Raw genomic sequence first — 15,903 nt, 5'->3', positions numbered from 1 at the left:
TTAAAGGTTTTGTTGTTGTTTTATTTCTTTGTTTGGGGATTTTGGTTTTTAGTTGTTTTGTTTTGTTTTGTTTGGGGGGTTTCTTTGTTTTTTGTTTCTTCGAGACAGGGTTTTTCTATGTAACAGCCCTAGTTTTCCTGGAACTAGCTCTTGTAGACCAGGCTGGTCTTGAACTCACAGAGATCCGCCTGCCTCTGCCTCCCGAGTGCTGGGATTAAAGGCGTGTGCCACCACCGCCCAACTTTTTTTAAGTTTTTTAAGAGATTGGCCAAAAGTCTCCAAAGGATAGATTTAGTCTTCCGTACTGTGAAGACATGTTGCTCTCATTGTTAATAAAAAGCCGACTGTCTCATTATTCATAAAAAGCTGACTGGCCATGGCTAGACAGGATTTTGGGGGCAGAGAGAATGCTGGGGGAGAACGGGAAAGGGGCAGAGCGAGAGGAGACGTCATGAGACACAGAGCAAGCAGGATGAGAAGTGCGTACAGAAGGTAAACAAGCCTCAGGGCAGGACATAGATGAATAGAAATGGGTTAATTTAAGTTATAAGAGCTAGTTAAAGCAAGCCTAAGCTATAGGTCAAGCATTTATAATTAATAATAAGTCTGTGTGGTATTTAGAAAACTGGCTGGTGGGACGGAAAATCTTCCTACAATCTGGGCTTTTTAACGACTTTAAGGCCTTACTCGGTGATTTGATGGTCTGACCTCTCCCTCCCTGTAAGGAAGGAAGCTCTTGGAGACAAATACTACACAGTGGAAAGTAATGGAGCCTTGTTCAGTGGTGTTGTCTATTAGTCTGTCACCAACTGTAGACCCATTTCTAATGGCGACTAAAAGCTGCTTGAAGCATTAGAGGAATGTTAAAAGAAATACAGAGAAGGGAAGAACAGAACAGCTCTCTCAGGGACCTCTGAGTGCCAGGCTCAGTGTCCCCTCGGGGTTCAGAAGAAGACTCACAGCAAGCACAGGACTTAGATCTGAGGGCGAAATGAATTCTCCTCTACTTTTCTGCATGAGTTTCGTTATTCTTCTCCTGCTGGTCTCCTCCTGTTCTGTAAAGTCTCCAGTTTATATACACATGCAGAACAAAGGCAGTTCTCCGAGCTTGGACGTCCCTTTATCTTTGAAGGTCCCAATGTGATCTGTATGAAAGACTCCTTTCCTGACTGCACGTCCTGCCAAATGGAAGATAGTGGCAGGGAGGTGATTTCTAATGTATCTCAGGGAACGAAGCGGAGATTAGACCATGGGAACCAAGATTATTAACTGTGTGATGAAATTTCCCACTGGTGGTTCCAAAGAGTGGGAGAAATGACCAAATATACCAACCAGTACATGGGGAAAAGCTGTGCCCAGTAATCCATACTCTGCTGAATCTCACGGGGAGTGGGGGTGCTATGGCTTCACAAGAGATCCACTGTGAGAATCAGTCGATGGGTGGCGGGCCCAGCGCCTTGAGAGCTGTATTCATCTCCTTCAGAACGCATTTGTTCCGGTGGGTCAGTCTTCTGCCTCATCAGCTGCAATCTCACTGCATGGTTCCCATGGACCACAACACAGCTCCCCCAGCAACAGCCAGATGAGGGAGGTCTTCACATTAAACAGTACTGGCCAAAACCAGACTTTTCCACGCTACCAAAATTATAGCATCTTCAAAATCCTGAAAGTTCAACAACAACCCCTTCAGCTGGTACGATTTAGTCCACTGTTAAAAGCTGGCTAATGGGTCTGTATGTCAATTTAAAACTAGGGTGAGGTGCATTTTATTGCCATGTGCAAAAGTCTGTGCTTTAAATAAATTGGAAGAAATTAAATTTAATTTTGCCTGATAAATGGGCACACTTTCAAGAATTTTTTAAACCAACATTAAAGTTCAAACAGGTCCCTAAAAATGGGTAAGTAATCCATTTATTCGCCAAAGTTATTTGTTGTAACCAATCAAAATGTTCGGCCTTATTAAATTTCACTAAACCAAGAAATTTGCTGCAAGTCGGCTGAACGCCAGTGGAGAAAAATCACCTAATGAGTTTATTTGAGATTCATGAATAGTACTCCATACTGCCTCGAATTTCTCAGTATTTCTAAGGGGACATTCCTTCTCAGACGCTTACTTCAGGGATGCTCTTCTGTTCCTCCACCGCAACAAAGACACGACCCAGCTTCAGCCAGTGGCCTCTGACTTCCCCAAGGTATGAACCTGCAGGGTGTGGGGGAAAGACCTCCTCCTCTTGGGCTGCAACAAGGCCCATTTGAAAGAAGCTGCTGCCTCTCCTCTGGAGCATCAGCTCCGTGGGTGCAGGGCTATCTCATTCATCCCTCTCTCTAACACATGGAAGAGCGCGTGTATAGAATAGATGGACAAGATTCCTGGAGCACTTGCTGAAAGTCTTCTCTCGGCCACTGCCTTCATCATTGCTCCACTCTCCCTCTCAGAGCCTCATTGTCCAAGCAGGCGTGCATGCAAATGTCACAGCGCAAACGTTTACGCACGTTTACAGCCCAATAGGCAGTTCTTCCTTATCTTCCACCGTGGGTCCCAGGTACGGAACTCAGGTCTGCAGACTTAGTAGCAGACACTTTTCTCACTGGGCCATCTCACTGGCCAGGGGGAGGAATATTTTTATGGATAATCCCCCCAAATCTCCCATTCCACGTTATAAAACAATGAATGAAAAGACTGCTTACTAAATACTAAGTCAATGCCGGAATGAAGACAGTAAGAGATTCTTCACCTGAATTGAGGCAGAGGCTAAACTACTTTGTACAATCACTTCCAATTCAGCCTCTACTTTTTTTCCCACAGGAACTATGGAAGATGACAGAATACCTATTAAGAACAACAACAACAAAAAAAACTTTTTTTTTTTTTTTACCTGTAATGGTCCCCTAGACATGAAGTAGGAAGATGGAATCCCGTTTAGTTTGGTGAAAAGACAGTCCAGGTCTACAGTGAAGAATCTGGAACCAACCCCTTAGAGCTACTTACCCAAGGTCACCAATACCAAAATGTAGCTTCATTCCCCAGTCCACACGCCTAGGTCTGAAGAGTCTCCTTATGATGGAGACAGTTGATAATTTCATTTGTCAAGTAATAAAGGCAGTGTGTGAGGCCTTTTCTCCTTGGAGTTGGGGTGCTAGGATGGAGTCTTGTTTGGTGTCTCAGTTCCTGTTCTATTGCTGAGAAAAGACACCATGACCAAGGCAATTCTTAGAAAAGAAAGCATTTAGCTGGGGCTGGCTGATAGTTTCAGAGGTATAGTTCACTGTCATCATGGCAGGAAGGACAGCGTACAGAGAGGTGCTGACGCAATAACTGAGCGCTACATCCTGATCAGTAAGTAGAGAAAACGGGAGACTCTGCCTAGCATGGGCTCTGGAAACCTCAAAACCAAAACCTCCAAACCTCTGAGCTACAGATGTCCTCTCAGTACAACCTGTAGCAGGGACTACCATGCCAGGCAAGATTGAACCTTTAATTAATTATCATACTAAATAAGATGTAGAACAGAGGATCTATTAATAATAATAAAAATGGTCAGGACAGACTCCAAAGCTACACAGAGAAACCCTGTCTCAAAAAACAAAACAAAACCAAATGACCGGGTATCTCTTCTAGACAGATTGTACCATCCAGAACCAAGCAAAAGTCATATGGGAAGTACAAAAGTGTTATGTTTCAAACCCACAAATGGCTGAGGAGCCTGTTTATTTCCCATATCAAAGCAGACCTGGCCTTCAGGTTCCCCTGGCATCCTTCAGTGCTTACTTGTTACAGGGTATGGCTGGCATACACACCTCTTCTACCCTGAACTCCCCAGCCCAAGGACTAGGCTGCCCTTCCCCCAGAGGCTCTGCCCTGTATAATCCAGACATTTTGATTACCCACCCTTTTGTAACCTTGGCCTCCACGCTACTGAGCTGCCTGGGACCCCTCTTTCTCCTCTCCCTTCTCCTCCACTTTTCCCCACATGGCCCAAGTCAGCCTGGAGTTGACCAGATACCCCTGTCTCTGGCTGTGTTCTCCCATGGACCTACAGTTAGCTTTCCCCTCCGCCACACCTAGGAGAGTCCTTTCCTGTCCTTACTTTTTTTTTTCATCCAAATACCTGTTCTTTTCTCTGTGGTGTCTCACAAGATAACGAGTATAAAAGAAAAACAGCGAATTTTCTTTTCTTTCATAAATTCTTGCATTTCACACAGAGAGATGGCATTCATAACATAGAAAACAAAGGCCTTAGGAGAACCTCACATACTTACTAACTCTAGCAAATGTAAGAATTCAATAAAATATTAGCCACCTGGAGCTGGTTAATGATAGACAGGATAGAACAACGGAGCAAGAGAACATACTAACTGATCTGCGGCTCTGTGCATCCGAGGCCTCTCAAAAGTAAAAATGGCCAATCTAATAAAAATGACAACATTTTCAACTCCGGTTTCTAGTACAGGTCATATATGTAGCAGGGCACAGTCAAGAGCTGGAAAGACAAACATAACAAAGAAGTTGCAACTTACAAGAATTTGTTTTAGTATAATAAAAAAGACAAATTTCCAAAGAAAGGGATTGTTGTGATTATTTTCCATTTATTTGCAGAGAATTGTTAACTATTGTTCAGTCCACTGGCTGTGGCATTTATTACAGAAGCTCCCAAGAGGGAACCAGTAAGTATACTTGTTATGATCTGCTGGCCTATCACCTGGGGATCCTGCCCCTTTAAGAGACAAGCCCCGCCCACTCCAACCCCCCAACCCCCCCTTCTGCTGAGGCAAGTGGATCTCCGCCTTCTCCAGCCTGCCATCTCTCTTTTAGTCCCTCTTCTGACAAGGTGGCTGCTGCCTCCCTCTCTCTCTCTCTCTCTCTCTCTCTCTCTCTCTCTCTCTCTCTCTCTCTCTCTCTCTCCCCCTCACTCTTTTCTCCCCCCCTTCTCTCTGCCTCTCTCTCTCTCTCTTCTTCCCCCTTCTCCCCTCCCCTTTTCCCTTTACCCTCTATAACCCACTAAATAAACTCTATACCCAAACTCTCTCTGCATGGCGAATCTGCCTGTAGTTTCCCACCCACCGCTAACCCATGAGACCTTGGGTGACCTGCTGCAGCCCCCTCCCCAAGGCCTCAGGTGACCGCCACAGCCCCTTGTGGGACCATGTCCCCCCCCCATATCTATAAAATGAATGACAATACTAAACTACTAATTGATTTAGTTTGTTCAGAGTAAATACAGATATTCACGGGAAATACTCATAAAATAAATGCTTGCAAAATGAAACACAAAGACACACAACATCTAATTAAATCACACATTCAAAGTGAATGACCCACAGATGTTGAAACCTTTCCAACCGTGGTGTTTTAGATGCTGGGTATCTAACCGTCCTGTTTGCCTACAGCAATTCTGCAGTTGAGAATATGGCACATCCAGTTCAGAGAACGCCTGTAGCCTGTAGCGGAAAGCCCATGAAGCTGGTGAGCTGGGCAGAAGAATAAAAAGGCAAAAACTTTCTGCCACACAGCAAGAGGTGGATTCCTTTCTCTAAGCAGAATTCCAGACATTCCACGCGTTCCCTATGAAAATGGAAGGTGTCCGTTCTAAAGTAAGAACTCAGACCAGCACAAAACAGCCGCGAAATGAGCTCATTATGTGGAGATTTGCATCTGATCCAGGGAGTCTGTCAGAGACACAGTCTACCTCCACCCACCCCCACCCCCACCTCCGCCCACCCCCACTGCCTGCTGCAGCCTAGGGAGTTCTTTTCAGAGAATTCCGTTCAGGTAAAGCTGGATCCTTGCCTTCACCACTGAAAGGAATTTCAGGGCATGCCAGTAGGAAGCAAAGTTAGAATTTATTAAGAGAGATTTTTTTTTTAAAACCATGGATTTTAAGCACAGGGTTAATAACATACCCAAGAGCATACGGGCTTCTCCAAGGAGAATCCTACCTACTGGTCTTTCCCATATGTGATTTTGCTGGTTGGTTTTGAAATTACTATCTTCAAGAGGTTACTAAGGGATGAAAACGGGATCGTGGAGTAGTTCCTGAGATTCACGGAATAGGATTACAGTAGAACAGGGAAAACCTTACATCACAAGAGCTGCCTGAGACCTTAAGATGTCTTCCATAGAAACAAAATGAATAGTGTTGCTTACAGTTGTTGTAATCTGTTGATTACAGAAAGAGGAGAGGGTATAGCAAAGGATAAAAAGCCGCGATGTGGGTACCTGCAGCGTGTGCCCTGCCAAGATATGCCACTAAGAGAACATGGCACAGGCAACAGAGTCAGTACAGGAGGGTAAGGGAGTGGGGAGAGTGAATGAGCGAGAGAGCAGCAACAAAAGCAAGAGAAAGGCCTGTGGTGGGCAGGCACTTTTGAAAGGTGTGTGTGGAAAGACACCAGGTGACAGGTGTGTGACAGCCTCCAGGGCTGGCCACCACAGCAGTAACTAACAATGTGTACTTGGGCTTTAAATACGATTCATCACTATTTTAACTTTCACGTGAGACAACATGTCTGTCCGGAAAGAGCACTGTCTCCGTGGGCCTTCACAGCAAGGTTAATGTGCTGGAGTGTTGGCTTCAGCTGCTGAGAAGCCGCAACCACACTCCCTCCCCTCCGGGCCTACAGTCTCCTACTTTCTGTTCTGCCTCCAGTTCCAATGTTTGCTTTCCTCCTGCAGCCTCTCCTGGCTCTTCCTGCTCTGACAAGACCCTCAGATCTAAAGAGAGTTTATGGGTTCAAACAAAAAACAAACCAACAACAAACATACAGGAGACTTAATGGAAAGCGGGACAAAGGGTTTGGTCCTCCCTCATCTCAGTACTATGCCCCCAAACTCCCTTAAAAATGGTTTAATTAAGAGTATTTAAATGCTATTATTTCTTATAATAAAATATCTCAAGGAAAACGGTATGTTAAGTAAATCAAAATTGCTGTGATTTTTTTTTAATATGACATTACAGGATACATAAATTTACTAGTAAAAAATCATGGAGAGTTAATTGAGATGGAAATACCCCTGAATGTTTGAGGCACTGTTCCATGGGCTGGGATCTTGAGATCTTAAATCTTTAAAACATTTTTAAAAAGAGACAGCTACTGGAGAGATGGCTCAGTGGTTAAGAGCATTAGCTGTTCTTCCTAAGGTCCTAAGTTCAGTTCCCAGCACACACATGGTGTCTCATATCCATCTATAATGGGATTAGATGTCCAAAAAGAGAGAGCAAACATATACATAAAATAATAAAATCATTTTTTTCAGGCAGTGGTGGTGCACAACTTTAATCCCAGCCCTCAGGAGGCAAAGGCAGGCAGATCTCTGTGAGTTTGAGGCCAGCCTGGACTACAGAGCCAGTTCCAGGGCAGCTAGAGCTGTTACACAGAGAAACCCTGTCTTGAAAAACAAGAGAGAGAGAGAGAGAGAGAGAGAGAGAGAGAGAGAGAGAGAGAGAGAGAGAGAGAGAGAGAGAGAGAGAGAGAGAGATGTTGTGGAATATTAGTTTAACCATGTAAAGATGTGTTGGATTTGTTTACCTTGTCTGCCTAAGGTACCTGATTAGTCTAATAAAAAGCCAAATAGCCAATAGCTAGGCAGGAAGTATTGGCAGGACTTCCAGGCAAAGAGGAGGAATCTAGACCCAGGAGAGACAGAGGAAAACAAGGAGATACCAGGGAACAGACAGACGGAACATGGAAGAAGCAAGAAAGCAAAACATACAGAACGAAAGAATGGTTAAAAGTCCTGAGGCAAAATGTAGATAAATAGAAATGGGTTAAGTTAAAAGTCTAGTGGGGCTAAGGCCCAGCATTCATAACTAATAATAAGTCTCCGTGTCTTTACTTGGGAAGCTGGTTGGCGGCCCAATGAAAATGCCAACTACAGAGCTGGCTGAGCATCCATCTCTGCTTCCTGGGCATGGATGCCATGTGAGCAGCTGTCTTTTCAGTCTCCTGCCATCAGGACTCCCCAGTCATGATGGAAAGTGTCTCCTAGAATGGTAAGCCAAAAAAAAAAAAAAAAAAAGCCCCGTTTCTTAGGTTGATCATGCTAGGCATTTTGTCCCAGCCACAAGACAAGACACTAACATAGAAAACTAGTACCGGAAAGCAGCACCATTGCTGGAGTTCTGAGGCCCTGTTTTTACAGGAGGGATCTGAAGGGCTGGGAACCCTGGGCTAGAAAAGTCAGTGTACCCTGAGAGCAAGAGCTTAAGGGGCCACGAGGGTGGGGAGGGGGGCTCGTGAGTGTTTGGCTGAAAACTCCAGCTTGCTCCTCCAAAGCCCCATGTCTCTCTCTCCAAACCCTCTCAGCAAAAGCCCAGTTCCTCATTCTTGACCATGGCAGGCGGCTTCTCCCCTGAAGTTCTCAATGGCATAAACCCAGCTTATGGAGAAAACGTCATCACCCCTTGACTACAGGGTACATAAGCACCTTCCTTTAGTTAGTTCCTTTTCTACTGCCTCTTCCCCGCATCCATCTTGGGGGGGGGGGGGGGGCGGGGCTGGAGGACTCACCCGGAGTTGCTTTACTCAGAATAAACCTGAACTTTTACTTTTCAATTCAGCTGGATCTGACTTACTACATCGGCGGAGAAACCTATGATCAGGGTACAGAAAACCTATTAATGAGGTTTCAGGCGGGAACAAGGACACTACCAGGAACTGGGCTAGAGGCCATTGGTGTGCCATTTTCGCGCATTCTACCCATTCCTTGAGAACTTGAGTGAGGCCGAATTCAGAAGTAATGGACTCATCCGTTTAGTGGAGGAAATTTCAAGACAGAGTGTCATTCGGACCGTGCCATGGCAACTGCCCACAGCATCCAGGCTGTCTCATGGTAACGACCTCTGCACTGGGTCTACAATGAAAGTTAGCAATAAGTGGGACAGAGAGGCCCAGGCAATGTTCAGTTTGATGGGAAAAGGAATGAGACTAAAGTTGAAGGGCAGGCTGCTGCTTAGCAAGCAGCTGTGACTGCTAAAGACATTAGCATCATAGAGCGCACCCTATGGCACCACCAGGGAACAACAGGAAAGATGTCCTGGGAGCAAGCCCTCACCTATGGAAGGCTCCATCCTTCCAAATTACAATACTTTTCTATATGTTCTTATGACCAATGACACAGTTTCACTTTTACCTAAATATAGAGACAATGTTTAAACATTGGAATGCCAATGCATGCAGCTAAGGCTAATTTTTAAAACACAACTTGAGGAACCACGATATGAAGATAATTGTTGACTCAAACCACTAAATAATATGAGTGCAGAAGCTTCATGAGGTTTCGGGAGGGAACAAGGGCACTATCAAGAACTGATCTAGAGGCCGTGGGTGAGCTATCTCGGCTGCACGCTGCCATCCCTGAGAACGCAGTAGCCAAAAGCTGCCTTCGTTCAGCCAGCAATTGCCCATTCAAACATTATTGACTGGATGCTTTGTGTTCAATCTTCTTGAGCGAGTAGATCTGTCCCAGTATTGATTGCTGAATGAAGAGAATTAAGAGCTCAGAAAAGAAACTCTGCCATAATGGAAACAAAACCTATTTTCCCACCTACTAGGAATAAATGAAAAGCATCACATCGCAGTCACAGATGGTTATTAACTTGCTAACGCTGTCGAAGAAATCTGGGAAGGACAGGTATGGTGGTGTACACCTGTGTTCCCGGCATTAGTGGATGGAGGATGACGGCAAATCTGAGGCCAACCTGAACCACACAGCAAGACGGGACTCAAAAGAAAACAAGACAAAAAGCAACAACAGAAATACTGAAGTTACATTAGCCTGGAATAGGGAGCCCAAGTTCTTTCCTGGACAGACCCAGCTGCCGGCGGCGTGTGGTCAACGGCTGTGTTGCTAAAGTCACTTAATTGGAAAGCCTAATCCGGCTGCCAGGAGAAACTTCTTGTGACTCAAAAGTGACCATGTTACCGAAAGCTTCAGCTCACAGCAATACCGAATGTTTGGGGACAGCCCAGAGACTGTGGGGAACAACTCCTAACTGTGCATGTTTATAAACCGGGTCTGAAAAATACGATGTTATTTTGTATTTTGGAACTCGATCATATTCTTTACTGAGTTTAAAACTAAACTGAATGTGCTCTACTCAAGCCAGAGGGAGGCTTGAAAAACAGTTTTTAAAAAAAGTTACCTCCCACAGAGGAAAGGTGCTGAAAAAAGTAGGTTGATGTTTGTTCTTTGTTAATGTTTAATCATTTCTAAGACTTACTTCATTTGTGATGAAATACTTGTTCATCAGGCTGAACCATGAATAGTAATGACTTTTTGAGCATTTTCTTTTAATTGAATAAAGGAAGCAAAACAACAACAAAAAAATAAAATTTAAGAATTTATTTTAAATTATTTTTTATAAATTACTTAAAATTTAAAACTAAAAATTTAAATAATTTCTGTGTTATGTTTTGATGGGCCTGAGAAGAAATTTTACACAGAAAAATTTTATACTTTTACCCTTTGGTTAAGCATGAGGGATTAAATCCTAGGTAAAAATAGAAGAGCAAATTATCCTTTTAAATTGAATTCGTCTTTCAAAAACGGTTTGTTTCATGACCCAGCTGTCTGTGTGGGATGAAGGACTCAGGGACTGGGTCTATAAAGACTATGTTCCTGTTGAATTTGGTTGAGTTTGAAAGTCCTAAAGGCTCCCGTAGGTTGTTTTCATTCTACACTGCTACCCCACTCCTGGGCACAACCGCCAAATTTTAGTGCCACCCCCCAAAGCCAAGAGAGCGAGAGTTTGTTTTTCCCAAGGTTCAACAGACGCCTCTTGTGCTTACCGGGAGAGCCGTGGATTCCTGCACTAATGCACGTTTTTATTCAGCGCCAGCTTTATTTCAGCTGCGGATATTTTCCGAAGGGTTTCATAAACCTTGGTTCTCTGACATAAAAATCCGAAATGCGGCCACAGCCATGAATGTCACACATCTAAACGGTCTTTATCCACAGCGAATGATGAAAAGAAGCCACTTCAAGTTTAACTTTCAATGGAAAGTGACCAAATTGCTCCCCAAGTTCCTTGTCACTGTGGGTAAATTAGCGTCCCAAAGGGCTCTGGGAATTGGACTAAATCACCTTCTTGTTGGGGCCCCCACTGCAGGCACCTCACATTCTCCTGCAGGAACAGAGTCTGAACAGGTGATGAGTACCTGTATGAGTTTGAGACTGCACATCAGTCCGTGTCTCCTGGCTTTACCAATCACTACCAGGATGGCACTGAACTAGGGACTAGACCTCTCCAAGCCTCGGCTTCCTTCTCTCCAGATGAAGGTCTGCTTCAGGGAGCTGGTGAGAATTCAGGGCTGTCACAGAGAGACTGGCCCCACCGCCCTTCTCACCAGCACGGTACACACCCCGTCCCTCAGCTGTGCTTCAAAAGAGCTTGGCTATAAGGGATGTCTGTCTGCCTGCCTCTCTTCCCTTTTCTCCAAGAAAGAATCAGACAGAGGAGAAAAGTGACGGACTGAGATGTCATGGTACTCAGGACCAAGTGTGATTCTTCTCGGTGCCCTCCCCAGGTTACAAAGCTCACACTCCTGTGTTCATCAAGGAAGGAGACGGTGGAGTGAGGTGGGAGGGGAATCTCCAGCAGGTTGAGTATGGAACTGTGTGATCTAAGTAACCAAAAGAAGGTGCGAGACCCTCTGACAGTGCATTCTGTACTGTCGGCTTTAATGTGGGCCATCAGTCAGCTGGCCACTTCAGAGCTGAGCAGCCGACAGCACGGGATGACTGTGGCCTCCTCCACTGCGGCGGTATGCGCATTCTCAGTGTATAGGTAGGCAAACCTCAGGACCAAAACCTGCCCCAATGTCTCTATATTAAAAGGGAACTTAGCAAGTAATGATGAAGAATAATAAATTGGGATGTTTTAAAGGCTCTTTTTAGTAACTTAAGAACAAAAGCAACTCAATATTATGAGAGTACATGTGAAATTTCTTTATGTAATCAGAGAATTTGTTAATTATTCTTTTTAGCTTATGGAACATCTGCTTATCTGTCCATGAATGCCAAATTCTGTATTTAGTAATTTACATTTTATGCATGCCTGTATATTCCAAATACTATAACATGCCCCTATGGCCTGCCTGGCACTTGACACAAGACCTAGAACATGGACAATTCATAAGCAACAAATGTTTCTCTCCATCCCAGCTACACAGCCTGCTACCCTGAATCACACATTTATCACTGATGTGTGTTCAAGCCATACTTTAATATATGTTTATTTTTAATTATATCATTTAAATTTTAATTATTAATATTTTTTATTTAACCCATTAGGAAAAGAAACCTGGGATATAGTGTCTGGCACAGCCTGGCTAAGAGCTCCCTATGAAGCCAGGGATGACCTGGAACTTTTGATCCTCCTGCCTCTGCCTCCTGATCCTGAATGCTAGAATTATCGGCCTTTGCTACCATATCCAACTTATGTAACACTGGGGATCACACCCAGGACTTCATGCATGCTAGGCAAGCACTCTACCAACTGAGCTACGTCCCAAACACATCCCCATTAAAAACTTGAAAGAAAAAAGAATACCATGTTAGATTCAGGAACGGAAGCTGTGGAGTTGCATGTTCAATTTTACATTTTCAGTATCAAGGATATTTGATGCATTTATCCACCAACAAAAACAAACTCGTGCAGAATGAGAAGTAGAAAGATGAGCTTTAGGTCCTCATTCACAGCTCGGGTCCTTTACCCACGCAATGTTTTTTATTTATTTGCAATTTTTTTTTGTTTGTTTGTTTTTTTGTTTTTTCGAGACAGGGTTTCTCTGCGGCTTTAGAGCCTGTCCTGGAGCTAGCTCTTGAAGACCAGGCTGGTCTCGAACTCACAGAGATCCGCCTGTCTCTGCCTCCCGAGTGCTGGGATTAAAGGCGTGCGCCACCACCGCCCGGCTTATTTGCAATTTTTAAATGAGAATAAAGTACTGAGGAGCCTGACTTTTAGAAGAACATCTGTGAATCTAAAGTCATCTTAACAAAAGTGAAGCCACGAGTTACAAAGCAGGGAGGATTCCTCTCGTCCATAGCAACACCTAAAGATTGGTAGCAAATGTGTGAAAAGATGGGCACCTCCTGCTCACGCAGAGGGCCTGAGTTCAGTAACCAGCACCCATGTTGGGCAGCTCGCGATTGACTGAAACTCCTACTCCAGGGACCAATGCCCTCTTCTGCCCCCACAGACATCCTCTCACATATGAACATACTCATAACTAAAAATTAAAACACATATAAAGAGTTCCTATAATAAGAAGGAAATGTAACCAAAGAAGACTGAGTAGGTGCTTTCTTTTCTTTTCATTGAAAATAGCTCTTGTTTTTCATACAGGCTCTTTTTCTTCTGTTTGTTTGTTTGTTTGTTAAGCAGTCATTCTTAAAGAGAAGGTTTATAGTAAAAAGAATATAAGCAATCATCTAACTTCCTCAGTGATCAAGAAAATGCAAATTAAATTCATTATAAACCCACAAATGGGGGCTGGACAGATGGCTCAGAGGTTAAGAGCATTGCCTGCTCTTCCAAAGGTCCTGAGTTCAGTTCCCAGCAACCACATGGTGGCTCACAACCATCTGTAATGAGGTCTGGTGCCTCTTCTGGCCTGCACGCATACACACAGACAGAATATTGTATACATAATAAATAAATAAATAAATAAATACCCACAAATGGCTGGCAAAAATTTTAAATCTGGTAATACCAGAACACAGGTGAGCAAGGTTTCCTAAGCATTGTCAACAAGAATACAAATTGGTCCAACTCCTTTGGTAGGCTGTGTCACCAGAACTTCTAATATGGATTGTTACCCACTAAATCCACTCAAAGTAGAAACTAGGGACAGTTTTGCACATGTAGTGCAGATGACACATTCACATAGATCATAGCAACAATATTCAATAAATTAATGCATATTCAGCCCACCAAGGTTATTATACATCCCTTAACAATGACATACAACTGCTGCATGCAAAAACACAGGCATTGACTGGCACTGTAGCTCAGTGGTAAAAGTGCTGGCCTGGCATGCATGAAACTCTAGGTTCAATACTCAGGATTGCAAAAAAAATAGATGATAGATAGATAGATGATAGGGAGGTAGGTAGATGGATGGATAGATGATAGAGATAGATGATAGATAAAAAGAGAGAAAGAGAGAGAAGGAGAGAGGAAGAGAGAGAGATGTAAATAGATTTATGGAGTGATAGATGATAGGTAAGTAGGTGGATGGATAGATGATAGATAGACAGACAGACAGACAGACAGACAGACAGATAGATAGAAATAGATGGTTTCAACATAAGACAGACTATAAACCCTATAAACCAAGTCTCAGGAGATTAACAACACAAAGGTACTCTTTAACCAAATATAAACTCAAATAAAAAATACAAGATCACATTAAACCATGTATCCAAATTTGATTGTTATCAAACTAAAGCCCCCACCACCTAACCACTGAACAGCATAAACCTCTGTAGTTTCTGTGATATGACATGCTTCACTTATTTTACTCGATCCTGAAACTACGCGACTCATTATGATCAAAGGAAATACAAATGGGTGTAACTAACAGTGACTGGTAGCAGACCTTAGACCACCTCTGCTTGTGTATCCATTAGGACACTTTGCCTGCTCATTTGACATCGAGTTCACACACTCAGCCATAAACACAGCCTTGGAAAACTAGGGGACAAGAAAAACACAAGGACCATTACCCTGAAAGGGCACATTCCAGAAGACACCCACATAATCTACTTTGCCACAGCCAGTACAACGCCCATCTGTGACCATCTCTGAGTGAATGGAGACGGTCACACATTTGCCCAAAGATCACCTTTAAGAGGAGCAAAGGAGCCCCTTTAGTTACTAAATTAGAAGCCTGAGGAGCTCAGTGAATAGAGTAACTATTCCCGAGGAGGGTGTGCTCTGGACATGGGGGGAGAGTTCAATGCTCAGAGGAAACTCCAGGAATGTGGGCTTCACCTCCAAGGCACATCAGAGTACCCTAGGATGAAGCACTGTTTCAGACTGTCAGGTATTTAACATGCTGTAGTCGTTAGACACAGCCCATCAACATGCTGTCCTAAATCCTGTAATGACTGACATTTCTACACTATTAAGACAGTCATGCTAGAGAATCCGTAAGTTAGGTATGAAAGCACCACATGCATGCTCTCTGCTTTAGGTGGTCAAGTTCCAGTCCTGCATGACTGACACACATTTATAAAGACTGCACATAAAATAACTGTCTTCCTGCCTTGGAGAAAGAGAAGTAGGTGAGCTAGGGGGAGAGATAGCTTGTAGGTAAGCTGTGCACACACGAGGACCTGAGTTTGCACCCTAAGTATCCATGTAAAAAGCCAGGCGTGGCTGTGTGTTCCCATACTCCACGGTATATACAAGGAGGCCAACTAGCCTCGTTGAAATGGAAAGCTTCTGGGCAATTGAAACACCCTTCCAAGGGAATAAGACAAAGAGCCATAAAGACACCCAACATCCTCCTCTAACTTGTGCGTGTACAGAGAGGAATGTACACACTCACACTCGCACATCCATGCACACACACAAACACACACATCCCACAAAGAAAAAGGAAAGTAAACATTAATAGACTGCTTTACACAATAAAAGTTTGTATCCTTCAACTCTCCCAAATGTCACGGCTGTGCTCTGTTTGCCTATGACAGATGTCAAGACACAGGTGAACACAAGGGAGTTTCATACAACTATGTAAATGAGAACAGAGCCAGGTATAAGTGAGGCACTGTGGGGACACCCGTGGAATACTCCAGATCAATGATGTCAGCGTTAATAGGTATGTGGTTTGTGATATGCAATAGCCAAAATGAAAATGTTTTTGTTTCCTAAACTATGTTCTATTGTGTACTCA

At 43.7% G+C, this 15,903-nt stretch overlaps 1 protein-coding gene across 1 annotated transcript in view; it reads right to left on the bottom strand.

Annotated features, from left to right (window-relative positions):
• Fsip1 (fibrous sheath interacting protein 1) overlaps positions 1-15,903 on the bottom strand; it is a 126,025-nt gene that overhangs the window by 39,718 nt on the left and 70,404 nt on the right. Inside the window, exon 10 of the mRNA XM_038331645.2 lies at positions 3,498-3,516. Coding sequence (XP_038187573.2) covers positions 3,498-3,516 — 19 coding nt within the window. The remainder of the gene's footprint in view (positions 1-3,497; positions 3,517-15,903) is intronic.

The sequence above is a fragment of the Arvicola amphibius genome, chromosome 5 (genome assembly GCF_903992535.2).
Source record: "Arvicola amphibius chromosome 5, mArvAmp1.2, whole genome shotgun sequence".
Taxonomy (NCBI): Eukaryota; Metazoa; Chordata; class Mammalia; order Rodentia; family Cricetidae; genus Arvicola; species Arvicola amphibius.
This window is presented reverse-complemented; position numbering and strand designations above follow the sequence as displayed.